We start from the raw sequence: 20,586 nt of genomic DNA on the forward strand, positions 1-20,586 counted from the left end.
GTGATAAGACTTCTTAAATAATCTAATTCTCGACCTAAAAGGAAGATCTCATTACTTTTCAATATTCTAATTAAGACCAGGATCAGATATAAGAATGAGATGACTTCTACCACCAGCTTTTTCAGAATCCCATCACGTCTTCTGAAGAATAACCCTGGTAACAGAAAGTGGCCACAACGGGAGAACTCACCAGCCGGTCCAAGCTCGTCCCTGCAGCAGTGGTTGGTCTTTCCTCAGGATTGTAAGGCCTGAACCGTGTATTAAAATTTTCGGGAGCTGAGCGAGCGGATCTGAGGGCTGGAGCAGGTTTGGGTTGGCCACATCCCTGAAAGACCTGGAAGAACCATTGAAAGGTTACGAAAGTTATACAGTGAGTTTATTCCTAAGATTATGACGCCAAAGCACTCAGTGCACTGGCTTCCACATTTTTCATGGAACTCTTACCTTCAAAAAGACTCTGATCTTGAAACTTAAACAAATACAAGCACCAATGAAACAGAATTACTCTGTCGGGTACAGAGTGACTGACTTATGGCCTGACTCTTATTTTCTACGTATACAGTCAATCCTCATTATTTACAGACTCCGTTTTTGGGAATTTGCCTACAGTTGACCCTCTCCGTATCCATGGGTTTCGCATCTGCAAATTTAAACAAACTCGGATCAAATTTGATTTTGAGATCTGCGGGGGCTCCTGGAACTAATCACCTGCAGATACCGAGGGAAGATTGTATTCACTAAAATTAATTTGTAATCCCCAAATCAATACTCAAAACGCTTCCGAAGACATGGGGAGAGCGGCAAAGTGCATGTTCACAGCTGCAACAAGGAGAAGCTGTGCCTTCTTGCTTCGGCTCTCAAGCTGTAAACGCATGTCTCTTTGGTGGTCTATTTAGTGCCACATTTTTTCCATACTTTTGTGTTTTACTTGGTGATTTCCCAGTTTAAAACAGCCCGCGGCCATAGGGCTAAAGTGCTGTCTAGTGTTCCTAAGGCTGTGATGTGCCTTTCGGAGAAAACTGTGTGTTAGATAAATTTAGTTCAGGCATGAGTTACAGTGCACTTGGCTGTGAGTTCAATGTTAACGAATCAACAATATGTATCAGATAAGTTGTCTTTCAGGAGAGACACACACCTAAAACAAGGTTATGGATTGACTGGTTGATGAAGACGTGACTAAAAGCTCGCAGGAGCCTAACCCTGTATTTCCAGTAGGAGCAACGGTTCGGTATTTGCTAATTCAGGGTTTGTGGCGACTCATAGAACACAGCTATGCAAATAATGAGAATTGACTGTATTAAAAGTAGGAATTGTAATAGTTACCTCATAGGATGATTAAAGAAATTATGTCCCAGATATTTTCATGTACTTGAATTTGGCATTCAAGAAACATTCATTTGGGATTCTTGTTACTGTAACAAATGTATTTCATGTATAGCATATAAGGCCAATAACTTGAGTGTCTCCTCTTTGAGTAATGAAAACCTCTAATAGAAGAATTCTTTGAAAACACTCTCTTGAGCAATGATGTGGAAATAGGACAAGCAAATGTGGATAATTTCCCTATAATGACATTTTCCTCTAATTTTGCTGTTGACAGCTGTTCATGTCACAATTAGGGCTGCCATGGGAAATCAAACATTCTATTGTAATGATCTCAGGGACCAAGCTGCTAGCTCTTTTCCACAGTGTACTCAGGGTGGTGTGGGGATACCTCCTTTGCCAGTTTTAGAAGCTTCGCACTCTCTGCTGGTTATCAAGAGATAATCCCTTTGACAGAATTACAGGAAATCCAGTAACATTTTCAGGAAGTATTTTTTTTTTTTTTTTTTTTTTTGCGGTACTTGGGCCTCTCACTGTTGCGGCCTCTCCCGTTGCGGAGCACAGGCTCCGGACGCGCAGGCTCGGCGGCCATGGCTCACGGGCCCAGCCGCTCCGCGGCATGTGGGATCTCCCCGGACCGGGGCACGAACCCATGTCCCCTGTATCGGCAAGCGGACCCTCAAACACTGCGCCATCAAGGAAGCCCCATTTTCAGCAAGTTTTGATGAAGTTCAACTTTGCGTTTCTTCCGTTTCTACACAGGAGATGATTCTACCCTGGATACTTCTTTCGGTAAACTTTTCGGGACTATGTCATCCAGTTCTTAAGGTACACGTGTGTGTTTGGAATGCATTCCTTCCGGTTTCGTTATCTGACTCTGTGTTGCTTAACTCCAAAACAAGCGTTTTTCATCAGGCATATTATGGGATTCCACAGAAGTACGCAAGGGCTCCAGAGTGCCATTCCCAATGACAAATTCCATCCCGAGACACAATTCATTTAGTTTTACCACTACAGCTGATTTCTCCTTTGCTGTATTCAAAAGTTCTCCTTCCACTCAGCACTTTGCAAAGCGGGAGCACTTTGTCTTGGCATTCCTCGAGGTTGGCCTTGACACACTATTGATTATTCTTCTCTCACACAATTCCTGAAGCCGATGGTGTAAACCAGTGTGATAAAGCTAGTGCGCCCCTTTCTGCCCACTGCCTAAATCACCTCCCAGCGGCAAGGTCATTGCTGATGGAGGGCATTAGCATTTCCAAAGCTCCAGGGTTCGGTTGAGTGTGCTATTTTGGATTGCTTCGAAAATGACAGCTGACTTTTAAAAAGTATAAAGCCTAGGGCAAAACAATATTAATGGCTTTGCTGAGATTTCTTGAAGCTGGGCACATGGAAAGAGTTAACAGACCTTCTTAATTTGCCTTTTGGGAAGAACCTGGCTCACTGGCTTAAGTTAAATCAAAGGAACAAGAAATGCCCTGAAAGAATATTAGTGCCCCAGGGGAGATATTTCATTGTAACAAAAAACCTTACCACTAGTATGATTTTTTTGTTGTTGTTTTTTGGGGAGACTGTTAATTATAACGATAGAACATAGGTAAGTCAATATAGCTTTCTGCTCGTAGCTTTCTGTTATTTATATCAGGCTTGGATTTTGAAGATGATTTCAGTGCAGAAATTGCTGGGTCTATGATCTATGATACAAATTGAAGACAGAGACTTCTAATTACTATGGAAACAACACCTAACCCCATAATCAGATGGAGACCTTCATAGAAATCTGACACAATATGTGAAGATATGAATCATGAAGGGCCTTCAGTACAGATTCTAGCATACCCTTAGAAAAAGGGAATTGTCTTAAGAGATAACCTCTGTGTGGAAATGCAAAGCTTAGGGATCAAGAGCTGTTTTTCAGAAACTTACAAAACCTAAAAAAAAAAACAACACAAAGATACCAGAGCATCAGCTTACCCTGTCTTTGTTCGGGAATGATTTAAAACACCTGTATGATTCTCATGTAGAGAACGTATCTTAAACAGCATATATCCGTCAAATAACTTAGATGACATGGAAAGTGAAAATTAATAATTTCATTTTCAATACGTGCAATCTGTTAGCTAGACAAAATATTTTTCAAACATGGGTTTCATGGGGTCGTTGACAGAAGGAATTCCCGTGCAGAACATTTGGACTGTCTCAGACAATGTTTTTGAGCCTGCTATAGGAGCAGGATAGTTAGGCAAAGTTCTGGGCCTCCTGAGGTCCAGGGCTATATTCCTATAAAGGATCAGTTAGCCTTCTTCCGGGTGGTCTGGGTGCCCCAATATTCTGTATTTTGAATAAGGGTAGAAACAGATGAGGAATAATGTGCCGGGGTGGGGTGGGGGGGAAGGTCTTAGTTTCAATGAGTCTGTAGATCAAGTTTCTCCCCCAGGGAGTGGTCAGGACTGCAGATACAGATTTAGATCATTAGCCTAAAGATGGTATTTAAAAGCCTGAAACTGTCTGCACTCATCAAGGGCAGGTATGCAGACAGGTGACAGCAGGAGCTGAGAACAGCCCAGTGCCATGTCAGCATTCAGAGGACCTCCCTGAACCTTAGTTTCCTCCTCTGTCAAATGGGAATAATAATATTATTTACCACACAGATAGGCTGTGACGATAAAATGCAATAATACATAAGGCAGGAAAATAGAAGCCAGTGTTTGGAAAAGTGCTTGATAATAATTAGCTAATTATATCATTATGCAATCGGTTCTTTCTAGTTCTGTTTTCTGAGTAAGGAGATTTGAGGGGGAAAAATGTCTAGGCTGGTGTTTCTTAAATGTCTTCCACAAAATATTATTTCCCGGGCTGTTAACAGCTGTTACATAGGCAACGGATTCCATGTGTCCAAGTTAAATGAGATACCTTTAGCAGGGCTTCATCAGGGTAACATGTGTTTTGACTCGTCAAAAGGAAAAAGCTCATTTGTAGTGTTTTCCAAAACTATCTGGCCAAGGTTTTCTCCAGGAATTCTTACAAGGTGTTCCAGTCCAGGGAACATACCAGGACACACTGGGAAGTTTGCTCTAATTAGCTAAGAGGAGAAGTGATTCAGATGTAACTGCACTTACCTAGAGGTATTTGTGAAGCCACTCCCCGCTGCACTACCTTTAACTCAAGAGAAGAAATATTATACATGTCTTCTCCTTTCCGGAGGATACGGCTGCAGGCTAAGTCACCTTGTGGAACAGCACATTAGCTCTGCTCCTTGAAAAAACAGAATCAGTACTACCTCCTGCCTGGCTCCCTCCAAGGAACATTGAAAAGGATAATTAGATAATCTGGAAAAGTATTTGGAAGTCCCAGTGTAGACAGATGCTACAGAGGTACAAAGAAATTATCCTTCCCACCTAGCAGACTCGCAAAACCTGTGGATTTCGGGAATATCTAGCTTGGGAATCCTCTCTCTTAAGAGGATTACTAAGATAACGTCTCTGAAGTAGGTTGGCATTCTGAGATGAAAGAAGCTGACATTAAAGATAGAAAGTGCTGAAAGAAGAGACATTTTATTGTTTGGAGAAACAAGAAAGAGAGGGGGTGTGGTGAGAAGAGGTTGGAGTGCCGTCTCAGGTTTCCAAGTACAAGCATTATTCCTTTAAGAACATCGCAGCATCTTAACATATTTCCTTAAAATAAATAACACAGTGTGCACTTTTTCAGAGGCATCCAAGCTTTTACCTCCCTGTTCCCTTTAGGTTCTGCAGGTTGATTATACATTCACCAAAGTCATTACTGGCAATCTGAGAAGCAATGGCTGCACAGCAGTCCTGTCTCAGCCCGTGTGTGTGTTTCTTAAAAAATTTATCTTCTCAGTTTCTACTCAGTGGGTTTTTATTCTGGTGGGAAAGATGTTGCTATTCCCATACATCATTTTGAAATTTGCAAACAAAAACTCTAATCTTGGGGCTTCCCCGGTGGCGCAGTGCTTGAGAGTCCGCCTGCCGATGCAGGAGACGCGGGTTCGTGCCCCGTTTCGGGAAGATCCCACATGCCGCGGAGCGGCTGGGCCCGTGAGCCGTGGCCGCTGAGCCTGCGCGTCCGGAGCCTGTGCTCCGCAAATGGGAGAGGCCACAACAGTGAGAGGCCCGCATAACGCAAGAAAAAAAAAAAAACAAAAAAACCCTCTAATCTTGTACAGTATAGGGGTGACAGTTTATGCTACCTAGATTTAATTGGACTTGATGTTTTGAGAGTGATGTTTTATTTACTTATTAGATTCTCATTTACATTAGAGTGTTAATGAATGAACTGTTTGTTAGATGACCACTTGGGGAATTCAAATCTATCCCATTTGTTCCCAAGGAAACAGAAGCTATCATATCTGATGGGCTCTACATATATTTTGTCCAAGTGTGGCCACTTCTTTCATGAGAGCCAAGTATAATAGGAGGGTCACCAATAAGAGTCTAAAAGCTTGGAGTCCTGCTTTCCGTCTTTCTCCTTACACCTGTGTGGCGCGGGGGTACTATGTTGTCCCCAAATCTCAAGGCTGTTGTGAAGATAAAATAATATGATGCTTAGAAAGGACACTGAAGCAATGAGGTAAAAAGATGTACTATTATTTTACTGATGTAATCTATAATCAAATAGGACAATAACAGGTAACAAATCAAATCTAGGGACTATGAAGAGTGATGCATGAATAATTTAAGATCTATGAAGAATAAGACCTTATACCTTTTGTTCACCATTGTATCCCAGAATCTGTAAGAGTTCCTAGCACAAAGTATGTGTTTAAAAAATCAGAAATGAAAGATTATAAGTAAAATTTTTAGTTATAATTTCTGCCTTTTGCAAACATTTACTGAAGTCAATTAGCAGGTAGATTTCTGTAATGAGAAAGAAAAGACAGGAAAGGAAAGAGAAATAATACTTATTGAGTGTTTGTGATGGACCAGACTCAGGGCTATGTGTTTCATACACTTATCTCAGCAGTCAGTTATCTCAAAATCAAAGTTGAACCCTTCTTCCTTAGGCTTCAGAAAATACAATGAATTATCCATCCATATTAAAAAAAAAAAAAGGATATCTCCTTTACTCCACTTACTGTGCCAACTTAAGGCAAAACCAAATCACCAACTTGGTTTAACTGATAACTAGAACCAAAAAATCCGGTCTCTTTCTTTTTTTTTTTCTTCTTTTTTTTCGGTACGCGGGCCTCTCACTGCTGTGGCCTCTCCCGTTGCGGAGCACAGGCTCCGGACGCGCAGGCTCAGCGGCCATGGCTCACGGGCCCAGCCGCTCCGCGGCATGTGGGATCCTCCCGGACCGGGGCACGAACCCGCGTCCCCTGCATCGGCAGGCGGACTCTCAACAGCTGCGCCACCAGGGAAGCCCCCGTTTCTTTCCTTTTTTTTTTTTTTTTTTTAATTGAAGTATAGTTGCTTTATAATGTGCCAATCTCTGCTATACAGCAGAGTGACTCAGTTTTACACATACACACATTCTTTTTTAAAATATTCTTTTCCATGATGGTTTATCCCAGGAGATATAGTTCCCTGTGTTACACAGCAGGACCTTGTTGTTTAAAAAAGCTGGTTTCTTGCTCATCTGATAAGAGCTACTTGCTGTGCTTGATGGGACAATTAGAGAGCAGAAGACTTTGTGTATAAAATAGGCTTGGCTCTAACTGTTGGTAGGCGAGCTGAGAGCACGTCTTCTGGAGAGAAGTGGCTGTTTCCCGATCTCCCCATCCCGTAAAAAGCAGCAGAGCCTGCACACAGTTGTATCACAGCCCAGTTACTCGTTATCTAGGTTCAGCTCAGAGCTGGGGGCCTGTTCTCAAAGCGGAAGTGAAACGTAAAGACTGAAATGGGTGTCAAGGGCGCGTCCACATGTCCTCATTCAACAGATGCAAGTAAGTTAAAATATTAAAAAACCCATTTCATTAGAAGTAGTAGCAAGGAGAGCTCCATCATCACCGTGACACAAGATTAAACTAGACACCCCAGGGCCTCATTTTTGCACATTTTTTTCTGGTTCCTAACAACAATCTGCTAATACCCTAAGAAGTGTTTTCCTGAATATAAACTTAAAACATTTTAACAATGACTTCCTTCTTTAGATATAAAATCATCACACTCATCATACATTTTAAAAATCAGCATTTTTTATATTTTTTTACTTTTATTAGTGTGCCGATTTTCCTGATGGGTTGCCTTTCAAGAAAACAGGCTTTCATCCTATGACTCCGAACAATCTCTTTTCTTCTCTCTCTTCTTTCCTCTTCCCTTCCCTCTCCCCCGACTTCCTCTCTCCATCTCTTCCTCTCTTTTTCTTTGCTCTCTGATTCATGCTTTTGTTTCCTTAAAGATTGATTACAGTGGTCCTTTGGCCAAGCTCTCGAGCAAACTCAAAAGTCCCTGGCCGGATCCAGGATTCTGTGTAGAGAATTCTGGGTTGGACTGAATCAAGTCAAGTTCGCACTTTCGGTTTTGGCTGCTTTGCATTCATTGGCTTCAGTTTTCAAAAGCCAGTGACTGTGTCAGTTTCAAGGTTTTAAACATCTACTCCTGATGCCTATGCAGCTTGCTTCCAGAATATCTGTCAGATGGGTTGCATACTTCCTAAAATCATTTCTTCAATAAAAGCAAATTCCTTCCATTTGCTGGAGAAGATGATTTTTTTCCTGGAAGGTTCTGCATTCCTTCAACAGCAGAACACCTTGCTATCGCCTCCGAAATGGTGAGCAGGGAGGAGTGACAAGGAGCTGAACAAAACATATTTTGAGTGTGGGGAGAAAAAAACCCGTAACTCTGTTGGCCTCACTAAATTGTTATTTCATATGCTCTTTGTTTACAAGGTTGAAAGCAATTCTTTAAGATCACTTTGCAGAATTTACGTAAATGTGTAAATTTCAACAGCCTGGCTCTGTATCATTCATTCAAACTACTATTCAACGAATCTCTGTAGAGTGTCACTAAGGCCAGACTTAGGTGCTGGGGATGTGTCACCTGGACATGTCCCTGATCTCATGAGGGTTCTGACAAGAAATCAGGCAATTACAGTAGAATGTAGTAGATGCTATGGGAGCACCCACAAGAGGCAGCTAACGCAGACTGGACAGTCAGAGAAAGCATCTCAGGAGAGCAGCGATGTGCTGGAACCAGCTCTTACTGGCTCACAAGACCACGTGTTAAATTTTCAGGAATTTTGCAAGCCAGTCATTAAACAGAGTGATTATTAAAAGTTAGATTGTATACACTTAAAATGATATAAATTATACTAAAATCAAAGGTAATATATACTGAAAATTCATTACTTCCTAATTATTTTACCATTATTTATGCTCCTGTGGTTATGTATGCCAAGTATGCCAAGCCTACGGGTAAGGCGGAAATGTTACATTGTGGTCTGCTACTATGCTCCGTTGACATCATGTTGGTAGCTTGAAACTTACACCCCAGAAATTGGCAAACGCTATAAACTAGCATGTTTTTTGCACAGAGAGCTGGTTGTACAAACACTTCCCAGTATGACACTGAATCTTGCCAGGAAAGTGAAGAAATAGTTGGACTATGCCTGGTGAATGCTGTGTATTTGGGGTGGGGGAATGGGGAGGATAGAAAGAATGTTTCGGGATGGGGAACAACAGCACATGCAAAAACTTAGAGATGAGAAAGGATGCTTCTTCCAAGCAACAGAGCCCAGGCCATTTGTACGTCTGGTGCACACAGAGGTTCTCTCACCTCCGAGACTAAAACTTTTACTAGGACTCATGCTCTGTTGTTGGTCTTATTCACCACCATGTCCACCGCGTCTAGCACTGGGCTCGGCAGACAATCGGTGCTCAACTGTTACCTGAATAATTTAAGGTGGGGAGAGTGGTGAGTGGTGGATCCAGAGGGGCAGGCCGAGGACTTCATCGTGCAGGAACGTGTCTGGGTTTTATTCAGATGGCAACGGGGAACCATGGAAAGATATTAAGCAGGGGAGTCATGTGAACACATTTGCATTTTCAGCAATCCCTCTGGCTACAGCGTGGGGAGTGGATTGGAGTATGGGAAAGCCAGAGGCGGGGAATTAATTAGGAGGCTATAATCCATGTGCTGAGATGATAAAATTAGGGGAGCCACTGTGGATGGATTCAAAAGAAATTTAGAATGACCGTTTAATGGGTTTCATTATGGATTGACTGTGAGGGCCAAGGGGATGGGGGGAGTTGAGGGGTCAGCTGGGTGTCTAGCTAGGACACAAGAGCTGGAGTGGGGTGGCGTTCTCTGGGATGGAGAAACCTGGGGAAGGAAAGGTTAATGGGAGGACAGTGAGCTTGGTTTTGGACAGGTGTGTCTGAGGTGGCAGGTGCCAGTGTGCAGCATGCAGTTGGATAAACAGGTGTAATCAGGAGAGTAATCTGGGCTGGAGAGAGATTTGGGATGAAAACTCCTACCTTTGCTGCAGCCAACCCAGAAAATTGTGTCCGAGATGTTTCAAATTTTCTCCACAAGAACTCTTTTTGTGACCTACCCCCACGAACCCCGTGTTTTAAAAACATTTTGTTTAGTTAACAGATTACATGTATTAATAAAGAAATGATTGATTTTCAAAGGGCATCTCAGCTATGTGGATGATATCTAAGATATATTCTGGGACAATAAGGAGGCAAAATAAAAGAGGGGAGTAAAATGCGTTAGAAGAAAAAGACCTTCTAAAGACCCACAGAAAGCCATATATAATTCCAAATTTTCTGGCAGAATGAGTTGCTATAAACTCACAGAGCTATAGCTCCTTCACACGTTTACCTACAGGCTGGCTGGGGTAATGACTCCATCAGGATCAAACCATACCGCATAGTCCCGAGTAGAAGGAAGGTGCTAGGAGTTGGGGATAACTGTGTATTTGTGAAACTGGTCAGAGGCCACTGAAATTCCTCTAATGCAGTAGTCCGCTGCCCATGGGAAGCGGGGCTCTAGGGAAGCGCAGTTTCTCCTCTGTCAAGGCAAGTCTTCTTGGAAGAAGACTTTCTTTCAGGAAAGCAAGAGGGTATCTCGCTCTGTTTCTAAGAACACACTGTTAAAAAGTGAGGTGAGTTTCAATCACCTATTCTTGAGTAGACTTCATTAAATGTAATCTTCTCATTTTTGCCCTGAAGTTCAAGTGAAAAAAAAATCTTAAGATAAATTTCCAAAGGTTAGAGATAATCAGGAGTTTCCCTTTATAATCAAAAGGAGAAAAAAAATTTTTTAAAAAAACCTTTTACGTGGAAAGAAAGTTAAAACTATCTTGCTTTGGATGCACTTCCTATAAATGCATCATAAGCATTCTTTTTCAAACCTTCATTTTGCTTTATAAGAAAAGGTGTCTTTTTCCCCACCTTGTATCTAGCATCTGAAAAAACCTGGCTTTGTGGTCCAGTGATGTTAACACACAGGAAAGAAACAGATTCTGGTTCTCTGTAGAGAAATGAAGAAATCAAAGAATCAAAGATGTTTCAAGGTCACTGCTTCTTGGTGGAATATTATAAGTGAGAACTGGCGGGCAGAATACTAGCTTTGAAATTTGAATAAACAGAAAAAGTATTCTGAATCTAGAAGTCATTGAGAACTTGCTCTTTTCAAAATGAAAGAGGAAATAGAAATAGAACTCAAAGCTTTATAAAGTGAAGGGCCGTGTGCTTTTTTCTCAGAGATCAGGCAGAAGGGACGGAACCACTTGTCAAGGGAATAGGCCAATTAACCCCTTCACGTAAGAATAATGTGAGGTTAGGCTGAGGCCGCTGACATTCCTCTAAAATCCTTTGCTCTGCGGGCATTAGTGCCACCGATAGGCACGGACAAGAGTTGGGTTGCTGTCATCACCTCCATCCACTCCACTCTGCCCTCAAGCCCACTTTCCTCCAAAGGCCTTGTTGACGAGATGTTTATTCAGTACCACGTGCCATGTCGTAGGCCATGCAGAAATATATGTCCCTTTCCAGGTGAGTCTCTGCCATTGAAAATAATGCCATGCATGAGTGGATTCAAATGCAGGTGTGTGACTCTCAAATCTGCTCTTCTGATCTTAGATGCTAGTGACAAGCTGACAGACCATCATGGATGAGGCAAAACCACAGAGTCAAAGCTCTTTAGAATTTACGTAGCATAGGCATTTTCCATAATAACAATGAAAATACCTAACCTGCTGAGTAGTTTTGATTTGACAAATTCCACGCTAAGCATTTTACATGGATTATATCATTTTACCCTCAAACAACTTTATGAGTAGATACTACTAGCTTCCTCATTTTTAATGTGAGTTAATTGAGTTTGGACAGATAAATAATTTGCCCCAACTCACACAACTAGTAAAAACCAGATCCCAGGGCTGTCTGACATCAAAATCTGATCTTGTAACGTTTATGCTATTTTAAAGAATACAAGACTAACTTCAAGTATATTTTAAGGTATTTTCTATTTCTTACTGTTGAAGTCTTTCTGGCATTATACTTTCATGTTCTGAATTCAACTTGACAAAATGTATTGTTGCTTCCATGTGTAAAATGGCATGTTAGGATGGTTTTCGGTAGAACGTAAGAGCGAGTAAAATAACTTATAATTCTGGGAAGGAGAAGATAAGTCTACAAATAACCATAACACAAGGAATAATGTGCCCACTGCCTTAAGAAGGGCACACATAACACAGGGGCTCAAAGAAAGGAATGGTAAATGCTATTGGAATGAAATTATACTTATTTGAACTAATTCTAATCAATGTTCTTATATCTGAAGGAAGATATTTTTTCCAGGTGAACTCCCAGGATATTATTTATACCTGAATGCTTTGAAAGGAAAAAGTTCCAGAGAAAAGAAAAATATCTGAATGCTAGAAAAAGAAACCTAATCATTACCGAAGAGATAATGTTCATAAAGCTGTAAACTGATAGAGCAGGAAAGGGGACATTTGCATTAACCCCTCTCTTTACAGATGAGGAAACTAAGACCCATTAGCTAACGGCAGAAATTACTACCTTCTCCTTTCTGTTCTCTTAGCTTTCTTCATCTTCATCTGAGCTGTAGATTCGGAAAGAATTGTCTGGAGAAAATTAAGTAACTGAAGGCCATGCTGCTCTTCTGTAATGGGTTCTACCCTCGTCTGTAATAAGTATTAGTTGAATGGATGGTTTCAATTGGAATTTAATAAGTCTCCCTTCTTAATTTAGATTATATCTGACAAACCAATCTTTTCCTGGATTAGGTTTGAAATTATTCCTAACACGGTTAAATTATATACAGTGAGATCAGTTTCATCTTCCCTGATAGGATAGAAAGGAGATTATCAACACATCTGAAATTCACAGGCAGAGACACTCAGCAAGTTTAGTTCTCCTTTCCTTTGGAGAATTTTCTCAAACCTGCAAAGTTCAGAACTCCTTTGATTTGGGTGGTTAACAGAAGTGGTGGGATAATGAGGACCCCTTCCTGTCATTGATGAAGACTGTGAACTTGGTGAACGATAATAAGCATTGGTTGGGGCTTGAAGAACTAACAACTTGTGTGTTTCTCTTCAGTAGGTCTCCCTACTGGTCAGAAACACTCATCATTAGTATCATAATCAGTAGCAGGCTTCAAGCAACAGTCTTCCCTTAGATGGCTGGTTCCTCCAATGCTGCAGTACGTCTGGTCCATCTGGTGGGGAGATACATACTGAGGGCACAGTGGCTTGCTGGGAAAATCTTTTTCTTTGGATAAGACAGTTCTGGGCTGCAATCCCAGCTCTGCCAATTCTTAGTTGCCTGACCGCAGACAAGCAACTTAATCTCTCTAAATTTAACATTCTTTACTTATAAAATGAGGAAATGAATGCTTTACAAGATTGCAGTAGGAGTTGAAATAAATATATAAGGCATCTAAAAAGAGACTGATGCTTGGGCGGAGAATCTGTTTTGTCCTCTACTATATTCCTTGTGCCTGGTACATGAAGGCTATTTACTGAATGAAATATAGTAGGTACTCAACCAATGGTAACCATGATGATTGTCATTGTTACTAAGTGATTATTTGTGCAAAAAGAAACCAAGAAAAGTTTTAATATGTTATTGTCCCTAGTCTTAAAAATATGTATATAAATAATATTATATGTTAATATAATGATATATGTTATAAATTATATAATATATATAATATAATATTATATAAAGGACACACAGATCAAGAGTCTGAAATAAATGCCATAACGTTATTACCAAAATATTGTAACTTGATTATACAACTTGGAATAGCCAATGTATTTTTTGAAAGGAATATCCGTGTGCCTTACCCTCAAACAGCTTAGCTGTGGGCTAAATGCGAAAGGAAAAAGGATGTGACTCTACGTATAAAAGCAGATCTAAAATTTGAGCCTGAACACACATGATGAGAATAGATCTCTTCATTAATCTGTAATCTCTCTAATTCAGGATCTCACTGCTTAGGTACAAAAAAACTAGCTGTTCCTAACACCTGAAACTTACATAATATTGTACATCAACTATACCTCAATAAAAACAATGAGCTGTTCCCTCCTATAGATACGATGAGGACTGCAGCATGTGAGGAGAGGAATTTCATATCTGAAACTGATGTGTTCCTCTCTGCCTTCAGATAGAAGAAGGGAGAAAAAAGTAGACTTTTATATTTTGTACTATTAAAGCTCTAGGAAAGGTTGGAAGCAATGAATGATGAGGCTAATAAGAGAAATATTTCATTAGCATTTAGCATGGTGGGAAGTACTGGGTATAGCCGTAAAGGGAATCAGAGAGAAAGACAGACAACTTGAATTCTCCTGGCTTTGCCACCTCTGTTTCCTTACCATCTCAGGCAGGTTTTTATTGAAGGCTATTGAACTTTCTCTCTCTCTCTCTCTCTTTTTTTTTTTTTTTGCTTTTTATTTTTTAACATCTTTATTGGAGTATAATTGCTTTACAATGGTGTGTTAGTTTCTGCTGCATAACAAAGTGAATCAGCTATATGTATACGTATATCTCCATATCTCCTCCCTCTTGCCTCTCCCTCCGGCCCTCCCTATTCTCTTAATACTTGATCTATTCAGCGAATGTTTACTAAATCCCACCCTTGTGTGGGATTGGCTCTGTTGGCACCTGCATCATTAAGATGCAGAGATGAGCAACGTGAGATCTGGAATCAGACACTCCTCTGTGTACTCCTTCAAACACTATGAGACCTTTGTAAGCTCCTTAACTTTTCTAAGGCTTAGTTTCATATTTGGAAGATAAGGGGGGAAGATCCATCTCATCACAAGCCCTGTTATAAATATTATGTAATATAAACCATGTAAAGCACAGTACAGTCCTGGCAGTAAGCGTTCAACCCATATGAGCTGGTAGTTATAAACACTGCTGCTTTTCTCAACGAGCCTCTGGAAATGACTTCCATCAGGAACTGCTGTAATAAGGTAAATGATTTTCCCAGAAGAAGTTGCCAATCGTATCCTGGAGTAAAAAGTCATTTTAATTTGTGAGCTTCACAACCCTCAGGGTGTCTGGCCCCCCAGTTAGGGAATAGCTTCTGGCCTCACCGGAAGCTCTGCTATCAGAAATTAACAAAGTCGCTGGTTATGCGAATGCTCCAGGCAAAGTCTGGAAATCCAGAATTTCAAATTTGATAAGACTGTTTATCAACAATGACTGAGGGTTTCTTGGCAAAAGAAAAAATTCAACCATCCAGTTCTTAGCTAGAATGTAGATTTTAAAATTTAGTTCATGCATAAGTTCATGGACGTGCCTTATGTGGAAAATGAAACTACATGTTTCCAAATTCCATTCCCTTGAAGAAATAAAACCTCTTTCAGAACATGTCCATTCCATCGCAGATCCTGTTGGTGTTTCCTGCTAAAGTTATCCAAATTTCAACCCCCTAATTAATAACCTCTCCACCATACTAAAGGCTGGCTTTGGTCCCTTCTCCATACTGTCCCCTAGATGAGACCCTGTCTTGCATCCCTCTTTCCTACAGAGCTTAGCTGCCCTCCTTTCTCCCCTCCCTAAACTCACTCCATCTCCTTCTCTCTAGGTCAAGACTACCAAATACATTTCTTTTTTTTTTTTTTTTTTTTTTTTTTGCTTTGATGTTAAAATCTTTTTTGATATGACATCAGGGTCAGAGTGAACGTTGAATAGGTTTTTTGGTGTTTTGTTTTGTTTTGTTTTGTTTTTAAAGTTTCTTGTTTGGCAGAATAAGACGCTGACAATTCTTTGTAGGTCTCCAAAAGGTTTGGAGATTGTATTGGTCCAGAGATTGGAAACTCCTGAGCTGGGGGTTTCAAGGAGAAAGCCCTTCCTGATTGTTGGGGAATGGAGGCTTTTCCCAGCTGCTGGCATCAGAAAGGCATACAGTTAGTAATTGTGGTATATTTCAGTATTTTCTAGATACATCTTTGCTTTTGTGAAGTCTAGACTCTGGTGGAGTCTGTGAGAAGAGGCAACACAGAATAAGGGCATCAAAATCAAAATTCAGTCTGAAACTCCCAGTTCCCTATGACCCTTGAGAGATCATTTCTGCAAATTTCCCAACCATCAGGAGCTCCACAGAAGTTTTTTTTTTTTTTTTTTGGTTTCTAGCTTAGTTGAGATTTTCGGTACTACTGTTTTATGATCCCCCAGACTATATCATGAGTGTACTCTCACATGCCCTACATTATTTCTGTTCTTTCTTTCTTTCTTCCTCCCTCCCTCCCTTCCCTTCCCTCCCTCCCTCCCTCTCTCTCTCTCTCTCTCTCTCTCTCTTTCTTTCTTTCTCTCTCTCTTTCTCTTCTCTCTCTTTCTTTCTTTCTTTCTATCTTTCTTTTCCCACACTTCACGGCTTGTGGGATCTCAGTTCCCTGACCAGGGATTGAACCTGGGCCATGGCAGTGAAAGCGCCAAGTCCTAACCACTGGTCCGCCAGGGAATTTCCCATTATTTCTATTCTTGATTTAGATATTTCTTACAACGAAAGGTGTCTTTTTCAAAGCGCATGCCTTATCAACAACCATAATATTATAATGTGGTTGAACAACTTCCATAAAAATGTCTCGTCCTCATTCTGGTATGAAAGAGAGTCCATCTGACCTCTTAGAGAATTTGTAATAGAAAAAGTTGACTTGAACACGTATGCACACATACCAATGGAAAGCTCTGCTTCTGAGGAGTGTGTGATGTTCTCAAACCACAGACATTTTTGTGTTTTCATGTCCTCTTCTCTAGGGCTGTTTTGAACATCAGTTACCATCGAGCCTGGTTACTCAAGCACTGCTGGGATATTTGGCCTCTCAAAACAACATTAATTGGTTTCTAGGCAATAGATTTGAGAGAGATAGATAATTGCTTTTCTTTCACGGGAAAGAAAGAAAATGGCTTTTCATGCAACTCCCAAATGTGCTATTTCCCCAATAGGTGATGGCACCTTGGAGCATAGTTCTTTACACAGGCTAACCCAAGCTCACTAAAACCCGAACCTAGGCCTGTGAAACTCTCAGCCCATCTGTCTCCCAAGGAGAGAGAGAAAGGGGCCCAGGCCAGATTCTTTCTTACCCTACTTTCAGCCCAAAGCTAGTTTGATTCATACTCAGCCAAGGAGACCTAGTCAGATTCCATAGATTTATTTCTGCTCTGCAATTTCTCCCTACCACCTGTCTCCTTCTCTTTGATTATATTTGAAACCTTTTCCACAAAGGATTTTAAAAATTGAAGAAAGCTAAACATGTAACTCTTTGCCTGACATATTTTTGTGTGAATGACTTTCAATTAAAATGCAGTCACTCCGTCATCAGGTTGAAAGGACTGATGCAGATTTGGTTAGTGTTTCAGGACAGGGAGACTGGTGAAAAGAACAGAAGGGCACTGTGTAGTCATCAGTGTGGATAAAAGGGGCGATGAAGGAAAAGGCCAGAGACTCACTGCAAACTTCTAAATTTTGCTTAAGGAAGGTCCTATTTATTCTCAGCTGGGTGGGGACAAATAAAAATTGTGCAGGTCCATGTCCTGGCTGCTGTGAATAGAGCTGCAATGAACACCGGGGTGCATGTGTCTTTTTGAATTATGGTTTTCTCCAGATATATGCCCAGGAATGGAATTGCGGGATCATATGGTAACTCTAGTTTTAGTTCTTTAAGGCACCTGCATACTGTTGTCCATAGTGGCTATACCAGGTTACATCCCAGGTTACAACAGTGTAGGAGGGTTCCCTTTTCTCCACACCCTCTCCAGCATTTATTGTTTGTAGATTTTTTGATGATGGCCATTCTGACCAGTGTGAGATGATACCTCATTGTAGTTTTGATTTGCATTTCTCTAATAATTAGTGATGGTGAGCATCTTTTCATGTGCTTTTTAGCCATCTGTATGTCTTCTTTGGAGAAATGCCTATCTAGATCTTCCACCTATTTTTTGATTGGTTTGTTTTTTGATATTGAGCTGCCTGAGCAGTTTGTATATTTTGGAGATTAATCCCTTGTCGGTCACATTGTTTGCAAATACTCTCTCCCATTCTGAGGACATGGAAACAACCTAAATGTCCATCGACAGATGAATGGATGAAGAAGATGTGGTACATATATACAGTGGAATATTACTCAGCCATCAAAAGGAATTAAATAATGCCATTTGCAGCAACATGGGTGGACGAAGAGATTGTCATGCTGAGTGAAGTCATCGGACAGAGAAAGACAAATATCATATGATATCACTTATATGTGGAATCTAAAAAAAGGGTACAAATGAACTTACCTACAAAACAGAAACAGAGTTACAGATGTAGAAAACAAACATGGTTACCAGGGGGTAAGGGTGGGAGGGATAAATTGGAAGATTGGGATGGACATATACACACTACTATGTATAAAATAGATAACTAATAAGAACCTGCTGTATAGCATAGGGAACTCTACTCAATACTTGGTAACGGCTTATACGGGAAAATAATTTTAAAAAGAGCGTATATATGTATATGTATAGCTGATTCACTTTGCTGTACACCTGAAACTAATATAACATTGTAAATCAACTAGACTCCAATAAAAATTTTTTAAAAATTGTACTTCTGATAGTTGTGTTCTGCAGCTGCAAACCCAGAATCTCCGTCTCTTTTGATTTATAAAAATATACTATTTTTAAAAATGTGTGTTTGACTTCATACAAAGGGGTGTTTTCCTCTGAAGGTTCATTAATGAGGGTTACATTTTAGTCTTAAAAAACGAAGTCAGATGGAATGTTTAAAAATTTACAAGCAAACATAGAGAACATTTGCCTGGTTTGTGCAGCTGAAGACATAATTAGAAGTGCCTAGAGAGAGAGAACAGGGTGAGGGTGTGCAGAAATTTCAACCATTAAAAAGAAAATTCCCCGCAAATTGCTCACAAATGTGAGGGATTAGTCAATATACTTGGGGCTCTCCAAAACTTCTTAGCAGCCAATAATTTCTTCATGATTAACTGCAAACAAAAAGCTTGCTTCCTTTCTCAATGCCATTCTGTTAGACAGTTATAATGAAGGAGCTAACTGGTCACGGGACAGGAAAAGCTCATGGACAAGGTATTAGAATTTATAATCCTGGCCGACATATCCAGTTACTTCAGTTTCAGATTACTGCACTTTCTTTATTAGCAGACAGATGACTAAGGCAAATACCTTTGCAGACACCTGCATGCTGTTCTCTTGCATGTTCATGATGGCTTCAGAGATCTTGACATCTATTGGGTCCATGACCGACTCAATGTTGAATGGTCCTTCCAGTCGCTCTGCCACCAAGAGCATTGCATCTGTTAAAACACAGGAACGTGATTTATTTGAGAACCGGGAACCCCAGCTTCTAACCTGCGTTTAAACATTTCCCACATGACCGGCTGAAAAATGACCACTCATTCAAATTTTGTATTTGCTTTTATGTAGTTCAAAATGGAATTGATGACTCAGTCTTACAGGAGTATTTTATTTTATTTCATTTGAAGGCTTAAAATTATTTTACATATATAGAACCAGGCCTGAAAATGAGAAAATAAGTTCAAATTAAGAGAGTTGAATATACCTAACTCTTTCAAGTGAAGTTAAAGAAAAATCAGGTCAGGTTCAAATGTGGAGTTAACCTCTTTTCTTCTGGAGTATGGAGAAAACTGAGAATACTGAAGACGTGTAAATGTGAGAGTTTGGGGGATGCACTATCGTCAAGACCCAACTTAAGCATATCTGCGTGTATGAAGCATTTCTGGATTTCCCAAGAAGGACAGACCTGCTTGGTGCTGTCACTCTACCTAGCATGCTCTTCTGTTTTTTTTTACATCTTTATTGGAGTATAATTGCTTTACAGTGGTGTGTTAGTTTCTGCTTTATAACAAAGTGAGTCAGTTATACATATACATATGTTCCCATATCTCTTCCCTCTTGCATCTCCCTCCCTCCCACCGTCCCTATCTCACCCCTCCAGGCGTTCACAAACTACTGAGCTGATGTCCCTGTGTTATGCGGCTGCTTCCCACTAGCCCTTCTGTTTTTAACACTTTGACACGCTCTGGGAATAGAGAAACTTCTCTTACTTGTTTTTGCATATTCAAGGCTTATTATGGTGCCTATCGCATTGTAAGCTTTCAAGAAATGTCTATGAAATTATATTGAACTGAACTGAACTAAAGTACTGCTTGGGAAGCTTTAGTTTTCTGGAGAAGATGCTAACAGTGATATGGAGGCAAGAGCTGTGAATTAGGAGTGAGTTGCCCTGGGTTCCCAACCCTGCCACTAAGCAGCTGGATGGCTGTTGGAAAAATCTCTGAGCTTACTGGGCCAAAGATTAGAGAGGTGTATAAAAGGGACCTGGGATGAAGAGTCTCCCGGCGTCTACGGTGAGTGGCATAAGAGACAATATGCCCATTCCTTTGCAAACTGGCCCAGTTTTGTTCTTAGCATCCAGGACATAGTTTGGTAACTTGTCTCCACCAGGACTAACAACTAGAACTTTCTGTGATGATGAAAATGTGGCTATGGAAACTTGAAATGTGGCTAATGTGATCGAAGAATTAAATGGTTAATAAAGTAATTTGCCTTTAATCTAAATATAATTAAAAATATCCCCTTGGGACCAGTGGCTACCATATTTAGATGGGGCAGCCTAGACTTTTAACATGTAGATGCAATAGCCCTCACATTTTTTTTTTTTTCGGGTACGTGGGCCTCTCACTGTTGTGGCCTCTCCCGTTGCGGAGCACAGGCTCCGGACGCGCAAGCTCAGCGGCCATGGCTCACGGGCCCAGCCGCTCCGCGGCATGTGGGATCTT

The 20,586-nt window shown here is 40.6% G+C and overlaps 1 protein-coding gene and 1 non-coding gene across 2 annotated transcripts in view; both read right to left on the reverse strand.

Moving 5' to 3' along the window:
- GPC6 (glypican 6) overlaps positions 1–20,586 on the reverse strand; it is a 1,088,719-nt gene that overhangs the window by 89,527 nt on the left and 978,606 nt on the right. The window contains exons 5-6 of the mRNA XM_007456378.1: positions 18,950–19,080; positions 191–334 (exon numbers count right to left, since the gene is read on the reverse strand). Of these exons, the coding sequence (XP_007456440.1) occupies positions 191–334; positions 18,950–19,080 (275 nt within the window). The remainder of the gene's footprint in view (positions 1–190; positions 335–18,949; positions 19,081–20,586) is intronic.
- On the reverse strand, positions 16,161–16,232 carry TRNAE-UUC (transfer RNA glutamic acid (anticodon UUC)). The gene has a single exon. It is a non-coding gene; the product is annotated as a tRNA-Glu (tRNA).

The sequence above is a fragment of the Lipotes vexillifer genome, unplaced genomic scaffold (assembly GCF_000442215.2).
Source record: "Lipotes vexillifer unplaced genomic scaffold, Lipotes_vexillifer_v1.1 scaffold154, whole genome shotgun sequence".
Classification (NCBI taxonomy): Eukaryota; Metazoa; Chordata; class Mammalia; order Artiodactyla; family Lipotidae; genus Lipotes; species Lipotes vexillifer.